This window comes from Conger conger, chromosome 18 (assembly GCF_963514075.1).
Source record: "Conger conger chromosome 18, fConCon1.1, whole genome shotgun sequence".
In the NCBI taxonomy this organism is placed as follows: Eukaryota; Metazoa; Chordata; class Actinopteri; order Anguilliformes; family Congridae; genus Conger; species Conger conger.
In genome coordinates, this window is record NC_083777.1 from 16,424,354 (window position 1) to 16,441,951 (window position 17,598).

At 44.5% G+C, this 17,598-nt stretch overlaps 1 protein-coding gene across 1 annotated transcript in view; it reads left to right on the forward strand.

Annotated features, from left to right (window-relative positions):
* Positions 1-17,598, forward strand: part of LOC133118667 (serine/threonine-protein kinase 32C-like) — a 64,282-nt gene that overhangs the window by 23,230 nt on the left and 23,454 nt on the right. The window contains exon 2 of the mRNA XM_061228819.1: positions 4,987-5,042. Within this exon, the coding sequence (XP_061084803.1) occupies positions 4,987-5,042 (56 nt within the window). The remainder of the gene's footprint in view (positions 1-4,986; positions 5,043-17,598) is intronic.

Here is a 17,598-nt window from a genome sequence, read left to right on the forward strand (position 1 = left end):
AGCAGGGTGAAACCCAGAAGGGGTGGTAGTCTTCACCGCTTTTAAAAGAATATTTTTCTAATGAAGCTAAGGGATTCGAAGTAAATCACTCCCACGCTGACACTGAAACTTCTCCATGACTCAGAAATGCTCTAATTCACAAAACGATTGACGTCTCTGCAGACCTGACCGTCTGCCCCAGTGCGGATCTGTAAAATGCATTCAATCACAAAATGGCTGAATGCATCTTTGAGATGATGTTGTGTCAGTGTGGGAGTAACCTGTGTATTACTTCTCTCACCTACATGCTGAATATGCTTCAGGGTCATGCATGTTTACCTTTGCCTCTTGCCTTTTCTCTTCTCAAGACAGCAATTACCTGAGTTTATCGCTAAAAGCTGTGGTTTCAAAGTTTCAACTTTTCAATCGTGATAAATTGAACCAAGGAAAAAGAAAATCCAGTCTGAAATTAGCAGTCATCACGCTGTATGGTGATGCCATCAGTGCCTTTGTACATCACTTCAGATGTTCCACATTTGAAATTTGTTTACTTTTTAAAATGTATTTATTGTTGCCCAACTGTCCCTGCATCAGCAGCTGAGACGTGCTGTGTGCCTTTGTGAGAGACAGACATCTGTGTTGTGGCGGCTGCGTTCATGCGAATGTTCTCCCGCCAAAACCGCCCCGCTGCGGTTCAGATGCGCTCCATTGTGCCACTTCTCATTTCTGAAAGCGCGTCGCTCACTGAGAGCAAATTTGAATATTTTAAAGCCCAGCCAAGTCCAAGAAAGCGGGGATGGGTTTCGAAATGACACCGTGTTATCGGTAAATATTTCAAGGGCAGATCGCGAGAGCCAATATTCAAATGCGTCGTCTGTCCAGTGAGCTTGTGGCTCAAAGGCAGAGCCACGCTTTCAGATTCTCTTCGTCTCATTGCCTGGATGAGACGCCGCTTAATGAGCTGAGTAGAGTAACGGCCAATCTTGGATAAGCAGTCTGTTTAGTGACAGCCGTTCTTACAATCCCTGTCTTCTGAGAGTTGGACATTTCTGAAAATTTTTGAGCAGGTTTTCATGAATGAATCATTAAAACATTTGTGCACAGTTCTGAGGAGATGTGATTAGATGTTGTCCCACAGATGGCTTTAGTAGCCCCTAAACACCACGTTATGGCTGATCATAACTGACCACTCGCTGTGTAATCGGCTATTTGTCACAGTTAAACCTGCCTTTGCAATTAACATTTAATTAACTGTTGAAGGAAGCATTTCAATAAAGGAACAGTCTGAGGCACCTGTATAACATTCTGTACAGATAAAATAATAATACAATAATTCAATGAAAGGTCCTAAATAAACTTACTATACGTTTTACATTACATTTTAGTAATTTGGCAGAATAGTTAAAAACTGAATCAAATCAATATTTTTTGTGACCACTGTCCTGCAGTTCTATAAGACAATCAGCAGGGTGGTTCTAAGCGTGTTCTAAGCAAGTAGTCAATTGCTTACAGTAATATGTTACCTTTTAAAATTAAATACAAAAATGTCTAAATCTTTTGGAAAATGAATATTGAGAAATCTCAAATGTGTTATTTTATACTAACACACACACAAAAAAATAAACATACATAAAATAATGTCTAAGGTGCCTAAGACTTCTGCACAGTACTGTATATATGTGCACATTTGGAAAATAGTTCTCTGCTATACATGACATTACATTACATTACCAGCATTTAGCAGATTCTCTTATCCAGGGTGATGTACGATGAAGTGCAAATCAAACCCAGGGACAAGTGCGATGAGGACCCTAGAGGAAAGTACAGTTCCCAGTCCGAGCATGATTACAGAGATACAACTTGAACCCTTGAAGAGTACATCAACTAGCATACCACGGTTGGCAGCTAGAATACCCCGAATGCTACAATGACTATACATAAGTGCTATTATGAGCTATGCCATACACTCAGTGAGCAGTTTATTAGGTATTTATTAGACATATTTTTGAACTCTTCTGCTGCTGTAGCCTATCCACTTGGAGGTTTGGCGCGTTGTGTGTTCAGAGATCTCTTCTGCATACCACTGTTGTAATATGTGGCTATTTGCGTTACTGTCACCTTCCTGTCAGCTTTGACCAGTCTGGCTCCTCTAACCTCTCTCATTAACAAGGTGTTTTTGCCTGCAGATCTGCTTTTCAGACCAAATGTCAGAATGGGGAAGAACTATGATCTTTGCTTGCCACTATTGTAAACAGCTGTTATTTCAGCATTTCTGGTCACTTGAATAAGTCTGCCCATTCCCCTCTGACCTCTCCCATTAACAAGCTATTTTCACCCACAGAACTGCTGCTCAATGGATGTTTTTTGGTTATCACATCATTCTCTGTAAACTCTAGACTATAGTGTATGAAAATCCCAGGAGCCCAGCTGTTTCTGAGATGTTAGAACCATCACATCTGGCACCAATCATTATATTACAGTAGAATCATCCTCGCTTAGATAACTAAACCTCTTTATCATGTCTGCATGTTTTATACTGTGTGTGGAGTTGCAGCTGCTTGATTTGCTGTTTTGATGATCTGTGTTAGCAATAATGTGGCCACTAAATTTTGCTTCTGGAGAAACTTGCATACATAAGCTAATAAACATAGAAAAGGTGGTACTTGCAGTTTCTGTAACTGGTAGCTCAGTCATGTTAAAGAGTCAAAGAGTTAAACCATCTGCTGTACAGAATTGTAGATTTATTCAGTTATTAATTATAGCCGGTCACTGTAATTAAGCATTATAAACAGCTGTAATTCGGTGTCATAAAGGGTGTAATCCTTTAACGGGCGGCTCTGTCTCTTGTTTGAACACGCAGTTAGGGGTTAAGGAGCTGCTGAAGAATGAAACTGCTACAAAAGGGTCTTCCACAATGAGCAGTGGGACACTTGATGGATAATGGGCTCGTTCTGGCCACTCATCTGTGACACTGTGGAAGACGCTTTTGGCTGAAGGATCAGGGGCACATCCATTCATCTCTAAGTGGGTTATGTGCCAATCGCTGATGATTATTAACTGCGCTCTGTAACTGTAATTCAGCGAGCCGTGGCCTCGGAGACTGTGGGAGACGCACCGGACATGACCTACGGCTTGTCTGGTGACCGGACGGGTGTGGGTTCATATCGGAGCTGTTGACATAACCGTGAGATGCGTGTGCGACATTTTAAGATTAGCTGCAGCGAATATGTCCAGCTGTAAGAATGTGTGTGCATTTCTGCAGTGTAAGCTTTTGAGGACCAGTGGAGGGGGAGGGGGAGAGTGAGGAGGCAGGGGGTGGGGGGGGGTCTCTGTGCCCTTTCTGTCAGCTCAGATTGAGTGCTTTGTCTGGGCCTAAGGTGAACGAGTCAACATAAGGACTACAAAAGACTGTGAGTCCTCCGTCGTTGCCTGTGGCAACCGTCCACTCCATAATACAGACTCTGCTCTAGTGTGGTAATAGAAACACGGGGCAGACCAGGACAACTGACCAATACCTTCTACTGCTGGGGACCCACTCCCACTGAATCCCACTCCCACTGAATCCCACTCCCACTGAATCCCACTCCTACTGAATCCCACTCCCACTGAATCCCACTCCCACTGAATCCCACTCCTACTGAATCCCACTCCCACTGAATCCCACTGCCGCTGAATCCCACTCCCACTGAATCCCACTGCCACTGAATCCCACTGCCACTGAATCCCACTTCTACAGGTCATCCATTCATACAGCTGGGGACCCACTCCCACTGAATCCCACTCCCACTGAATCCCACTGCCACTGAATCCCACTCCCACTGAATCCCACTCCCACTGAATCCCACTGCCACTGAATCCCACTTCTACAGGTCATCCATTCATACAGCTGTGGGCCCACTGAGTATGCTGGTGTTTGTTGCCGTCAATCTTTTGATCAGTTAAGGGTGTTGAAAACAAGTTCTGCCGTCATTTATTTGTGCTTATTGTTACAAGCCCATCCACCTATGCGCTGTGTCACTGATCTCTTCATCGTGAGTTTCATTTCCCCGCTGTCTCCGCACTGAAGTCAATACTTAAGCTCAAATGTCAGTCAATAATTCAGTCAATAAAAAATGAGACCTCTATAATGGAATCGTTTGTCTTATCCGACGTGCGAGCATTATTTGATCTGACTGATTAAATGGGAATCAGTCAGGGGAGCTGGGAATGTGAATATGTAACATTTATTCTCTGCGATTTGGAAAGCTATTTCTGACACGTGGCCTTTTGAGGGTAAATCATCCTTCCGTTTACATGAAAAAATTATTCACAGCATGCAATTTGTGGCTGCAGATATGATTGTAAGAGAAGGCGGCATACACCGCGGGTCCCCTGGGATCCAGATTATAACCTCAGCACCCAGATCTGCCGTTTCTGCACGGCTGGTGTGATCATGGCGGCTATAGACCGGAGCCGGCCTGTGTGTGTGTGAGCCAGTCTCTGTCCTGGTTCACCGCATCTGAAGAAATGCACTGCGCTTAAGCTGAGTTTCCCCCACACCCCACCCTCCTTGGCAGAGCGCGCGTGTGCGTGGGGAAGAGTGTGAGTCATCCTGTTAACCTCCATTAAAAACGGCCCACCACGCCAGGGTTTGTTTGCGTCTGGCATCGCCACGGTTACGGACTCTCCCACCGTTCCTCCCCGGGGGGGGGGTCGGGGTGGGCAGACGCTCACCGGTGGGTGTGAAGCGCCGTCGGCCCTCGGCGGAGGTGCTGTGAGCTACTGTGAGGTCTGGGCCCTGGGGAACGGAGGGGGCAGAGAAGGAGAAGAGCTTATCCTCCCCCGCTCTCCCGCCAAGACCGCACGCTCTTGCTCTAATCTCCAGAACAATAACCTCCAGCGCCGCAGGCTTACCGCCTAATAACCGCACAGCCCGGCCCGGCCCAACAGCTGCTCCTGTGTCCTACTTGGATGTCTTGGTGGTCGATGGTGTCAGTTGCTAATTCACTTTTCTCTTTCTCCTTGCAGTGAATTTCGATCATTTTCAAATTCTTCGAGCCATCGGGAAAGGCAGCTTTGGGAAGGTAAGGGACTGTTCCCCCCGGCAACCGGCTGAGCTCCCATACACCACTGCTTCCTCATCAGCTGCAGGGTGTCTCTGTGTGTCTGTCGCTAGGAAGCCTTTTCAGTCAGAGCGGCCTTGGCGGCCAAGACATATTCACACACACCACTCGGGACTCTGGGTAATTTGACGGCAGTAATTACCTTGTGCACTCATTAAAAAAAGCACTGTGGAAATTTGCTTTGCAAAGTGGGCTTTAAGTAATTACATTTTAATTTCAATTATTCTTAACTACCCTTGCAGTTGTGGTTAATTAAATTATCCAGAGCTGTATTTTCTTTTTAAAGATTTCTCACGTCACCTGGGATATGTGAAGATTTCATGGCAATCTTGAGATGACATCGCTACATCACAACTGCATTCTGTTTTACATTTAATTTCAGACGTGTGCGCATGAGTGTGTCTGCGCGCATAAGTCTGTGTGCGTTTGTGTGTATGTGTGAGTGTATGCATGTGAGTGTGTGTGTGGGAATGTGAGACAATGAGTGTGTGTGAGAGTGTGTGTGTGTCAGTACAGGAGTGTGAGGCTTCTTGGGTCAGTTCTGAGATTAATTCTTCAGGAAGCTGTATGAGAAATGTAAATTTCTATTTTTACATTTTTCATAATCGAGTGGTTGATGAAGAAAATGTATGCCAGTGGATGCCATTCAACTGAATGTAACTTCGCATTATCTCTGGTGCATAGCTATTTCACAGAGAGAGTAAAAGTATAAATCAGCTGGTGAATGCCTGCTATCAGATCCACAGACCTGCTGGAGATCTGAGGCGAGGTAATGTAGTCTAATGAGAATCCCAGATATGCTAATATATTCAGTGCATAATGGGGTGTGGGTAAGAAATGGCTGGGATGTTGGAATGAAGATTTGAAAGCTTATCACACCGTTTGCTTTGGAAATGTCAGGAGATAAAGCCCTTTATCATGACTCCCCCCTTCTATCTCTCTCTGCCCCCACCTCCCTATCTCTCTCTCTCTCCCTCTCTCTCTCTCTCTCTCTCTCTCTCTCTCTCTCCCTCTCTCTCTCTCTCTCCCTATCTCTGGGGTTTGGTACTATGGGTGCATTCTGGACCTCTGGTTCTCTGGGAAAGAAATACTCCATTTTGTTGCAGTTCATCGGAGTATTACCATTTGAATGAGCGTTCATTTTGCTCATTACCTCTCTCCTGAGCTGCCGGTTGGCCTTTCTCCGGTTCCCATCGGTCTTCATCGTGAACCCGCCGTCTGCAGTGCCTGCTCAGGAAGCCATTGTTATGAAGTATCGGCTGTCCGGCCTCCCTGAGTGGCTATCAGTCAAAGGGCACATGCCAGAGCTGCGGAGAGTTCTGGAACAATACCCAGAGACCGTGTTTAGAACACTATAAACGCAGTCTGCTTCAGGCTAATGCTGTACTGCAGTGATAAGCATGTATACAAGTTTGGGGTATCCTTTTGTTGAATTAAGCAGGTCTGGTAAGCTTTGTTCACATTTAATGGCTAATATTAGTTATGGATTTACAGTGCAGTTATTGATACTATGGAGTAACATAAACTGGCGATGCCGAACTTCAGTATAACCCTGCTACAGCGTGAGAAGTATGGTCCAAAAACAACAAATAAAAGTTAATGTGACAAATATAGCCGATGCGGCCTATGAAGTTTTCAAGAAATATCATTGCTTTGGTTTACTAATACTATACTGAAATACTGTAGCACCACTTACCATGCTGAAAGAGTGCTGGAGCATATAGAAACTTTTACTCAGATAATAAACTTCACAACACACACATTTTCTACAGAAATTATCTTGAGTAGTCTGATTTTGGCCGCCCACTGTCGAGTCCTTACAAAGTCAAGAATGTTTTGCTGCTGAAGAATTTTAACAGCGGACGGTGGAGGGACGGGAGCCAAGTTATGATCGTTGTGTTCTATTTGAATTTGTGTTATCGCAGGGTTTTACTGTAGTGGATATCTTAAAGAAAGATTCAGCAATGATTTTACATGTAACAATATCCATAACACACATATGAGTTAAAATAAAGTCTAACAGTGTGTGTGTGTGTGTGAGAGAGAGCGAGAGAGAGAGAGAGAGAGAGAGAGAGAACGCGCAGGTCTCTCCCTCACACGCACACGTTACCTAGCTGAGCTGAGGGGACCTCACACCCATGTCGGCAGCGTTAGCGGTGGCCTGTGCCCTGGGCTGAGGGTGTGGGAGAGGACATCTCTCGGTCGGTGTGCCGTGTGATGGGAACAGCCGGCTGCCCTGGAGGAAGAGTGAAACGGGCACATATGGCCAAGTAATAACCACACAGCAGAGCATCTCCTTCACTCAGCCAAGAGCTGCCACAGAGCACACATTACATTATAATCTACCTATAGGGATGTGTGTGTGTGCGTGTGTGTGTGTGTGTGTGTGTATGTGGCGGGGGTGTGTGTGTGTGTGTGTGTGTATGTGTGTGTGTGTGTGTGTGTGGCGGGGGGGTGTGTGTGTGTGTGTTTGTATGTGTGTGTGTGTGTGTGTGTGTGCTGGTGCATATGCCCTTGCGTGTGTGCGTATAGTATGAGCATGTGTGTGTGCCTGCTTGCATGCGTGCGTGTGTGTGTATGCATGTGCTTGCGTGTGTGTGTGTTTGTATGTTTGTGTGTGTATGTATGCATGTGCTTGTGTGTGTGTGTGTTTGTATGTTTGTGTGTGTATGTATCCATGTGCTTGTGTGTGTGTTTGTATGTTTGTGTGTGTACTTCACATGTGTCACTCATGCCAGGTGAGATAAAACAGATAAAGCGAGATGTGAAAGCGGGGGTCGGCATGGAGACGCCCGCTGAGTCTCAGCCTTATGAGTGATAAGTGTGGCTGACTCTGCCTGGAGCTGTGTGCTGTGAGCTGTCTGAAGATCAGAGGGAAGGAGTGTGTGTGTGCGTCTGCAGTGTGTGTGTGTGCGCACAGTGTGTACGTGTGCACAGTGTGTGTGTGTGTATGTGTGTGCGTGTGTATGATGTGTGTGTCTGAATGTGCAGTGTGTGCATGTGCACAGTGTGTGTGTCTGCGTGCGCAGTGTGTGCGTGTGCTTGGTGTGTGTGTCTGCGTATGCAGTGTGTGTGTGTACTGTGTGTGTGTGTGTGCGTGTGCTTGGTGTGTGTGTCTGCGTATGCAGTGTGTGTGTGTACTGTGTGTGTGTGAATGTGTGTGCGTGTGCACAGTGTGTGTGTGTCTGCGTGTGCAGTGTGTGTGTGTGTGTGTGTGTGCACAGTGTGTGTGTGTCTGCGTGTGCAGTGTGTGTGTGTGTGTGTGTGTGCACAGTGTGTGTGTCTGTGTGTGCAGTACATGTGCGTTTGCACAGTATGTGTGTGTGTGTGTGTGTGTGTGCGTGTGCACAGTGTGTGTTTGCATTGTGTGTGTGCGTAGTGCTGCTTTAACACTGAGACTGGAGGAAGGTCTGAGAGCCCATTGCCAATAGAACAGGATCCTTATTGTGATGAACCCTGAACACACACTTCAGAGAGTTCTCAGATCTCACTGCATGATGAGTTTTCTTTGAGACTGGATTAGCCACTAGTGGGGTTTTCTGCCATTTCAAGCTAAGCTGTTCCCTAGAAGGGTTTTTGTTGCAGTTCTAGTGCAAATTGGTTACTAGCACAATTTGCCTTGTCATTTTGGACCAAATGAGTCACTAGCCGAGCTTATGTTGTCACTTTAAGCTTAATTAGTCACTAGCAGGGTTTGCATTGTAATTTTAGACTTAATTAGGTAGTAGCAGGGCTCGCGTTGTCATTTCGGTCTAAATGAGTCACTTGTTGTGCTTTCCTTGGAATTTTAGACGTAATTAGTCACTAGCGGGGTTGGCGTTGTCGTTTTGGCCTTCGGTGATGAGAAGGAGGTGACAGTGATGAGTGGTGTGCCCTCATAAGCCGGGATATGCCCTCCGGCCTGGGCAACTGGAGAACTGCACGTGTGTCATCGCTGAAGAGACATGCCCAAACTGCAGCCGTTTCTCTCTCACTACAGATCGAATCCCTGGAGTTTTACTGTGTATGTAACTGAACACATTTGGCTTGGGTTTTCCATTGGAGTACCTACAGAGAAAGTCCCCTGGTTTACAGTGTAGGTTTATGGTAATTGCATCCCCCCCAGGCTAAGTGTAGACAACCTAGTCTTACACTGGCAGAGATTCCTGCTTGCCAGCGCTGCTCCAACCAAAATACACAATCAATTATTTGAGGGTTGAGCATGTTCATGTACATTGCTCATTCATCATACCAATATACAGTGGTCATGTGGCCACAATTTCACCGATTAGGAGCATGCTTATTGCACTATATTGCAAACAGATACAGTACTAAAGAGGTTACAAATATTCATCTTATCAAATTAAAGACAATCGATATGATTGCCTTTAATTGGTAAAAGTGTGCACAGAATTCAAAGACCAAGCAACTGATATTTAGCTGCAGTGAGTTAATCATTTAACTTAAAAAAAAATAACTTCACCACATGTGTTAAATGACCTAGGTATGGTTGATTCAGCTCAGACTTTACCTTGATCAGTTAAGAAATTAAAAGCTTGTTAAAATTCTGGGATTGCAATTGTAGTTGGAAGGAGACGTAGCCTACTCTGGGGTCTCCCAGGAGGGGGGTAGGGGATCTTGGAGTTGGAAGCCACTGTGACTGCCTTCATTTACTGTACTCTTCAGCTTTCTAAAATCCTGTTACCATGGCAACGAAACTCATTTTAACATCCTAATACAATATAAAAAAGTGAACTAAAAGAAAAATAACTTTTATATCTCCAGTGTATTCAGTTTTCAGGAAAGGTCTCAAACCTTTTCGCTATATTTCTGAAGTCTAGCCGACCTGATTTATTTTTCGCCGGTCTAAAAAAAAACTCAAAGAGCAGCCCTGATCTGACGGTGAGATATTAATTGGTTGAGGAGTGGCAGCAGAACATTATGGCTGCATGTTTGCTGCCAGCAGGAAGAATCACAACCTGAAAAACTGTTTATACATACACATAGACAATGGAAAATGCAGTATAGCACATCAGCACATTTCAATTTTACATTGATATTTCACTGTATGATATTTTAGATATATACTTTTTCTGACATACTGCCTCCTGAATGGCTGGTATAAGGGCTTTTAGGGTTTGTGTTTTAAGGCAGGAAAATGCACTTCAGGTAACAGCAATGTTATGCCCCTATTGTAAAACCAGGTCATCAGAAACCTATGTAAATATCTAAAATATTCATATTTATCCCACACAAACAGGCACTTATACACTCAAAATACACTGATATAAAGAAACTGCCAGGATGTGAACTATCCTTTTAAGACTTGTGTTAAAGTCATCCTTCAGACTTGGCTTTAAGTCAATCAAATGAAGAAACCCATTCCAAGAGCGATTGGTCAGTGCGTCCTGCTCCCGAACTAATGGCAATGTCAGCGATAATGCTCTGCAAATGCTTTGCACAAAGGCTTAGTAAACACTTTCATTTCCCCTGGCCTGTCACTTATCATATAAAGGAAATAAATTAAATAAGATAAATGTATTTTCCCCGCCCCCCCATACTGCGTGTGTATATTTTATTGTCTGATAAAGGTTTCGTTGAGACCTGACACTTTCTTAAAGATAGAAACTACGCAATCCAGATCCATACCGACACAGTAGCGGTTTACAAATATGTAGGCCGTTTTTAGGCCACTCCCTTCCCAAACTGCGACCAGGTTCACACACCACCGTTGCCTTTGTCCTGTCTCTCAGTCACTTTAAAGCAGTAAGCGCTTCGAGCGCAGCCACCATCTTCCTTCTACAAAAATAAAGCCTTTGTAGCTACAAAATAGCATAATTAGGGCCGTCTTCAGCCTGTGTTGGAAGATGGCAGATGGCGGAAGATGGCTTTTCCCCTGTGAAGCAGTCCATCATGTCTTTTATAATCAGCAAGCATACAGCTTCCCCCATTGTGTGGCAAGGCTTTTTTTAGCCAGTCTGTTTTTTCGCCAATCGTGGCCTCTTTGCAAGAACCATTGTCTGAATGCGAGTGTGCTTTTGGTTTTTCTGTAGTTCCTCCAGTTTACATTTGAAAAACCCAGCTGGCTCATCTGTAATTTTGTTTGGTACTTTGGTGGTGATGTTAATTTGAGGTAGAACCTCACTGCAAATAACACATGGTGGCTTGAGCATTTAGCATCGCTAATCCACGCTAATCCTAGTGCAGTTTAATTTTCATCATGCTGCCATTTCTTACCTGTCTGTCTGCCATTCTCATAACACCTTTTTGTGCTGTGTCTGATGTGAATTATTCCTGTTCTTTTCCTCTGCTTCTCTGTGTCCATCTCACATCTCTCTCTTCCTCTGATTCTATGTCTTCTGTTTCTGCCTGACTGTAACTCTCAGTAAAGTTATGTACTCAGGCAGGTGACCTAGCCTAGCACTTGCGCACTGCAATCCTTTGTTTCTGCTCCCGTTTTCAAAACAACATGGGAGCCTGAACAAAACAGAAATATGTTCATAAAAACGTTGGAGGCGAGAAATAGGCAACGCAGTTGCTGAATCTTGATTCATATTTGATCTACAACGCCTAGTTGGACAGTTTGATCTTTGTGAGCCAGGCATGTTGCGCTGGAATAATTCATTTGCTTAGAGTTGGGTTGACTCTGGTGTAAAATCTAACTATTGCCATCTTGAAACTACCAACTACCAGCTGTTTCAACACATAGTGTATGCTGGTCAAACCATGTTGAGTATAGAGCTGGTCTGAACTGGTCAACCAGCTACCAGTTGTTTCAAAACATAGCTAGAGCCAGTCAAACCATGTTGAGTATGGAGCTGGTCTGAACTGAATCTACCAGCTGCCAAATCCATCATGCCCTGCAGAGCTGCATCTCCTGCTCTCTATAGAAAATGAACAGAATGTTTCAAAGGACACTCGCTGTCGTAGAATGTCTGCACATTATGTGGGCTCATCTCTTTCCTTACTGTTTCCCTGTTTTAACCAACTACATTTTAAAACTTTTTCTGAAACGGTACGCTTGCATTTAGGTATGTGAACTCATCAAATGCACAATTTTGGTTGTGGAGGGAGACAGTCAACTGAGACCGCGTACGTGTGGTTGCCAGGACAACAATCTTCAGTGCACTCTCTTTGACAGACATTTGGGGAAAGTACAGAACTAGTTGGTAGTTTGCATGGAGCTGCAAAATTGATTTAAAGTGAAAATGTTCTCAATTACATTGGCAAACTTGTGTTATCTGTTTGAATTTGCCACAGCAAAGTTAATTAAATGTGACGTCCACCATTACTGATTTTATCCTCTCACACACCCAAGCGTCTGCTCAGCACATCTGGAGCACTCCATCCATTATTTAAGCTACCACAGAGTTTTTGTTTACTTTGTCTTTGTCTTTTCGAATTTCAGCTATATTAAAGGTCTGGTTGGATCAAGATGAGATGCAGTATGTTTGATGCTGATATTTTTTCAGCAATGAAGGAGGACTGGGAAAGGAACCAGGAAGTTCAATATCATGGTCGTTGGGTAAAAGTGTTGATTTCTTTTCTTCGTGTTTGGTAGAAGCAGCTGGTATTTTCGCCATTTACCTGACCCAGAAAAGGAGTCTTGTGCTTCCTCATTCGACTAAATTTAAACCCAGTGCCTTTTTCCTCAATGCGCTGACAGTCCCAGGAGCTCAGCACAGTGACAACAATTGATAGAGCTTCTAACTATAGCGGAACCAGGGGGACGGGGAGGTTTTTATAAAGTAAATACCTCCTACAACCTTGGAGAAGCATAATTCATTATAATGACAGCCTGTCTTTGAAGAAAACATGAAAGGGCTTTAAAATAAGAGGAAATGGTGCATGCTTTGATTCTGGCCATTTTAATGATAGCAGTATGCTTCAGAGAATGCAGTACAGTGTGTACTGTACAAAGTGTTTTATCTCAAGAGTACACTTATAGACAGGTACACAACAGGGGAATAAGACTTTGGCACTGGAGCCGTTATGTTTTAAATGGGAACTTGGGAAATCTATGAGTATGAGGCGGCCTGTAGCGTAGTGGTTAAGGTAAATGACAGGGAGACGCAAGGTTGGTGGTTCTAATCCCGGTGTAGCCACCATAAGATCCGCACAGCCGTTGGGCCCCTGAGCAAGGCCCTTAACCCTGCATTGCTCCAGGGGAAGATTGTCTCCTGGATTGTCCTCCTCCTTTGCAGTGAGTGATATTCAGTGACAGTGAGAGTGAGATTCAGTGACAGTGAGAGGGAGATTCAGGGGTAGTGAATGATATTTCGGCTGCCGCACAGGCCCCTGGGATAGGCCCACTCGGGCCACTCCTTGTGATAAGAGGTTCCAAATCATCCACTGAAGGAGCATGCTCCATTTACATCCAAAAAATAAGTTTAGGAATGGTCGACCAGGAAATGTAGTTATGCTTTAGCACTATGGGACAGGTACACCTGGGGTGAGCGGCAGCTGTTGTTCTCCTGCTAGATTTGGCAAATATAGTCTCACCATAAAACTGCTCATGATTGATATATTTCACTTTTATTTTTTTTCTGTGAAATTGTGACTATTACTACACAAATTGCAATGTTTGATTAATTAAAGGTGATTTTTTTTAAAATTATTCCTTTTACTTGTATAATAATTCATATATTTTTCTTCAGAGCACAAAGCTGCCTGCTTCCCTTGTGAGATAAAAAATGATCCTCATCTCTATGTGTGAATGTTAAGGCCCATTATCCCATAGTACAGCTTTTATACCTTTAGCAGCACCTCGCTGTGGAGCTAGCCGAGCAGGCTGTTGTTATTATTAAATATTGATACATTTCTCATGAAGCAAGTGCATGAAGAGATAGTCATCTTCAAATGGGGTTGACTTAAATACTCAGAGCCTGCAAATCTGTCGCACCCTTGTTTGTTTTGGATGCTTTAATTCACAAGATAAGAAACAACAGACTATGCAAATTCATGCTAATCTTTTAACTCCAACTGGGCTAAATCGACTAATATAGTCCAGTTGGGAATGTATGTATTCTATTACAGTTGGAAAGTACTCTATCAGGATAGATTTTACACTGATAACATTTTGCTATACAGGTAGGCCAACCAAGAACTCTGTTTTCATTTGCAATGATGACCAGGGGAATATACCTTATACTACTGCGCAGTGGATTTTATGGATTTTATGTGGTTGCGAGGGAAGACTGCCCCCTACTGGCTCACAAGCACCTCTTCCAGCAGCAGATCAGTACCCAGGCATCAATCCCATCCATATGTTAATGAACACTACATCTGTAGAGCTTCAGCAGTTTGACATGAAAGGTGTATAGAGAGGTTCATCTGCTGGAGAAAGGAAAGGTAGTGATTATTCAGCTTCATTACTCAGTCCTCTTCTGTTTTCTCTCTGGATTTTACCAGACTTGACACAGCAGGTTAGCTTGCCTCATCAGTGCTCTGACTAATCAAAGTCAGAGTCATCAAAGCCCTTCCACAGCATCGCAGCCAGTGATGAAGGATCACTTTATTATACTGGGAGAAAGCCCATTTAATCAATATTGAAAAGCAACGCGCTATACAGCGTTTCTTCTGAAAACACGCGGGCGTAAACAGACGGATAATGTTCTTTTGATGTTTTGTATATAATGTATTTTGAAAGCGCCTTGCTTTCGGAAGGTTGCGGCGCTGCAAATGTCTCTCTCTCTTATATCTGTGGTTATTTCTCGCTGAATTGTCAATCATGGCATTTTCTCAGGTTATACAACACATTTTTTTCTTTCTAATTAGCGAGGATTTATTTCCCATCAGTGCCGAACGGCGATGGCATTTCAAGATAGATAAAAAGAGAGTGAGACTGACAAAGGAGGAGGCAGAGAGAGAGAAGAGGCTGATCTGATGATGAAAAGATTATCCTGACATATACCTCATGGCATTCAGCCTATCAAAAATACCAAGGAAACGGTGTTAGATCAGAAGCCTCCCTTTGCCGGCTGCTGTCCTGTGTTTGTAGAAGCCTTGCTCTATTTTTAACTTACCTGAAGTTACGGTGTTTCTCTTTGTTTTATTTTTATGAAGCTGCCTAATGCAGTGTGCTGAAAGGATTTCTTCTTTTCCCTTTAAGTTTCCATGAAATCAGAGTGGCAGAAGCTTGCTGATGGATCTATTTCCCAGCAGTATGCGTTGCCCAGGGGACGGCCTTTGATGTAGCTCCGAGCTAGAAGGTTCTGCTCATCTCCAGCACTCCAGCATGTCCACCATCTATGCATAACTGGAGGCTCTCAGAAACCTGGGGGGAAATCGATACGCACTCTTCAGCCAGTGGATCCACCATTCCGGCTCAAGCGCATGTTTAGGGCGGATAAATACATGTAACTGGCACAGAGATTATAGCCAACTGTGAACATCAGGCTCAGGACCTCACAGGGACAGGGTTACAACCAGCGCAGTGACATCAGACTCCTCACCTCAAGGAAAGTGTTTTTATAGTTGTCCAGCTTCTGGACAAGGTACCTCTCTGTCATTGACTCTGGGGTTGGTCTAGAGGTTCAGTAAGCATTTGTCCTTCACTTAAAGATAAATTAATTTTGTTAGTTTTTTTTGGTCACAAACGGTTGACAAGTTGACTGTAGAGATTGTGAAACTTTCTGAATTGTGTTCCTGAAGACATTAGCTGACTTTGGAAGTCGAAGACAAAACCTTTAGTGGTTTGCAGCTTCAGTGAGAGGGCACCACTGGGTAGCTTACACTCTCGTTTTCAAAGACATGACCTTTTTGAGATCAACGTTTGAGCCAGAGAGTGGCTGAAAAGCGGGCGGTGGCATTCAATATCTGATGAGAGGCAGATGAAGCACATGACCAAGTCGTTCCTTGGCATTTTGCTGATTACTCCTCAAGGGTAATCAGGTCCACTTTGGTGTGTATTACCTGCTGTCAGTTAGGCACACGTCCCAGCGGTACTGCCATCATGCACACAGTTCCCTGCGTGGTTCTCTGCTTTAATCTCCTCCGTTTCCTGTCTGAGCCTTTGAATCAGGCTCTCATTTTCCTATTGACCTATGCTCACAGGGCCATTGAAATTCTCTTCAAAGAATAATTCTCATTTACTGGGACTTCACAAAGCAGTTATGAAACGGCTCTGTGCGGATGTTTAAATGAAAGTCCTTTTTGTGAATTAATGAATAGGTGCCGTGTGATTAACCTCTCGTGTTTCGGTTTGCCGAAGAAGGTAATCTCAAAGCGTAAATGCAAGAAGTGGACCGAGGTTAGATTCTATTGTGGAGCACTAGGTTCCTTTCTGAATTAATATTTGATAATACCACATACGGAAATTAAATATTTCAAGCAAGGCATAATGGGATTGTAATGGATTACGGGGAGAAGTGAAACAGAATTCTGTCAGTTTGTCAGATGACTGTTCAGTACGCACCACCAGGGCTTTGTCTTTAAAGTGCCCTGCACTCTGAAACCTCAACAGGACCGTCCGTCCACACAGGCTGCTGTAAGACCACGTCCTTTCTGCTCCTTTGCAGAGTTGTGTCAGCAGAACTGCGGTGGCTAGGGAGGCCAGCGTCGAGCTTCGGTTCATGTCTGCATTGATCTAATTAAATTGTTTTTGTTTTTTAACTTCGCTGACACCAAATTGTGCTGAACAGTTCATAGCTGTGAATGCCTAATTAGTATGTGTGACAGTTCTGTCTCCTGGATTATTACCAGTAATGATGAAAGCCAGCACCCTCTCTCTCTCTCTCTTGCTCTCGATCTCCCTCTTGCTCTCACTCTCCCTTTCTCTTGCTCACTCCCTCTATCTTTCCCTCCCTCTCTCTCTCTTTCCCCCTCCCTCTCTCCCTCTCTCCCCTCCTGTCTGTAGTGAAATCGGGGTTGCCGTGCCCCAGGGGATCAGGCCCAGGCCACAGAGAGCTGTGTAGCGCTGCATGCTGCTGAGCTAAGGCAGAATCTGAGGAGAGGGAAGCTGAAATAGACCCTGGGTGAAACTTTGCCCCATTTGTCTTTTTTAACTTTGTCCTCTGAAGGAGAGAGGCTGCACCATCAACCCCTTTCCCCGCCCCCCCTAAATAAAGAAAAACCCCCACCAGCGTTCTGCCCCTATGTCCTGCCGGCTCATGGAAACCAGGTCGATAGCACTGCTCTCTCCCCCTCCCTCCACCACTCCCCTGTTCTCCCTCAGCATTTATCCCTCTCCCTCCCTAACACTCCCCCTTCTTCTCTTCCTCTGCAGCACTCCCTCACTCCCTCTCTTCATCCCCCAGCTTTTCGCCCCTCTCCAGGAGAGCAGATGCGTGTAAGATCGGGGGCTGGAGCACTGGACAGGCCGCGCTGAAGGAGAGGGAGAAGGAGAGAGGGTGGAGGAGGTGGGGGTAGAGGAGATACAGTGGGGTTTGTTTGTGCAGGATGCTGGGGTTTTTGGTCTTGACTCTGATCTAATGCAGCATGTTTACCTCGTGCTGTCCTGGGAGGAGGCGCCCCAGAATGCTCCAGACAATTGAATTACGTTAATCAGACAGCTGTGTCATCAGTTCGACCGGGGACA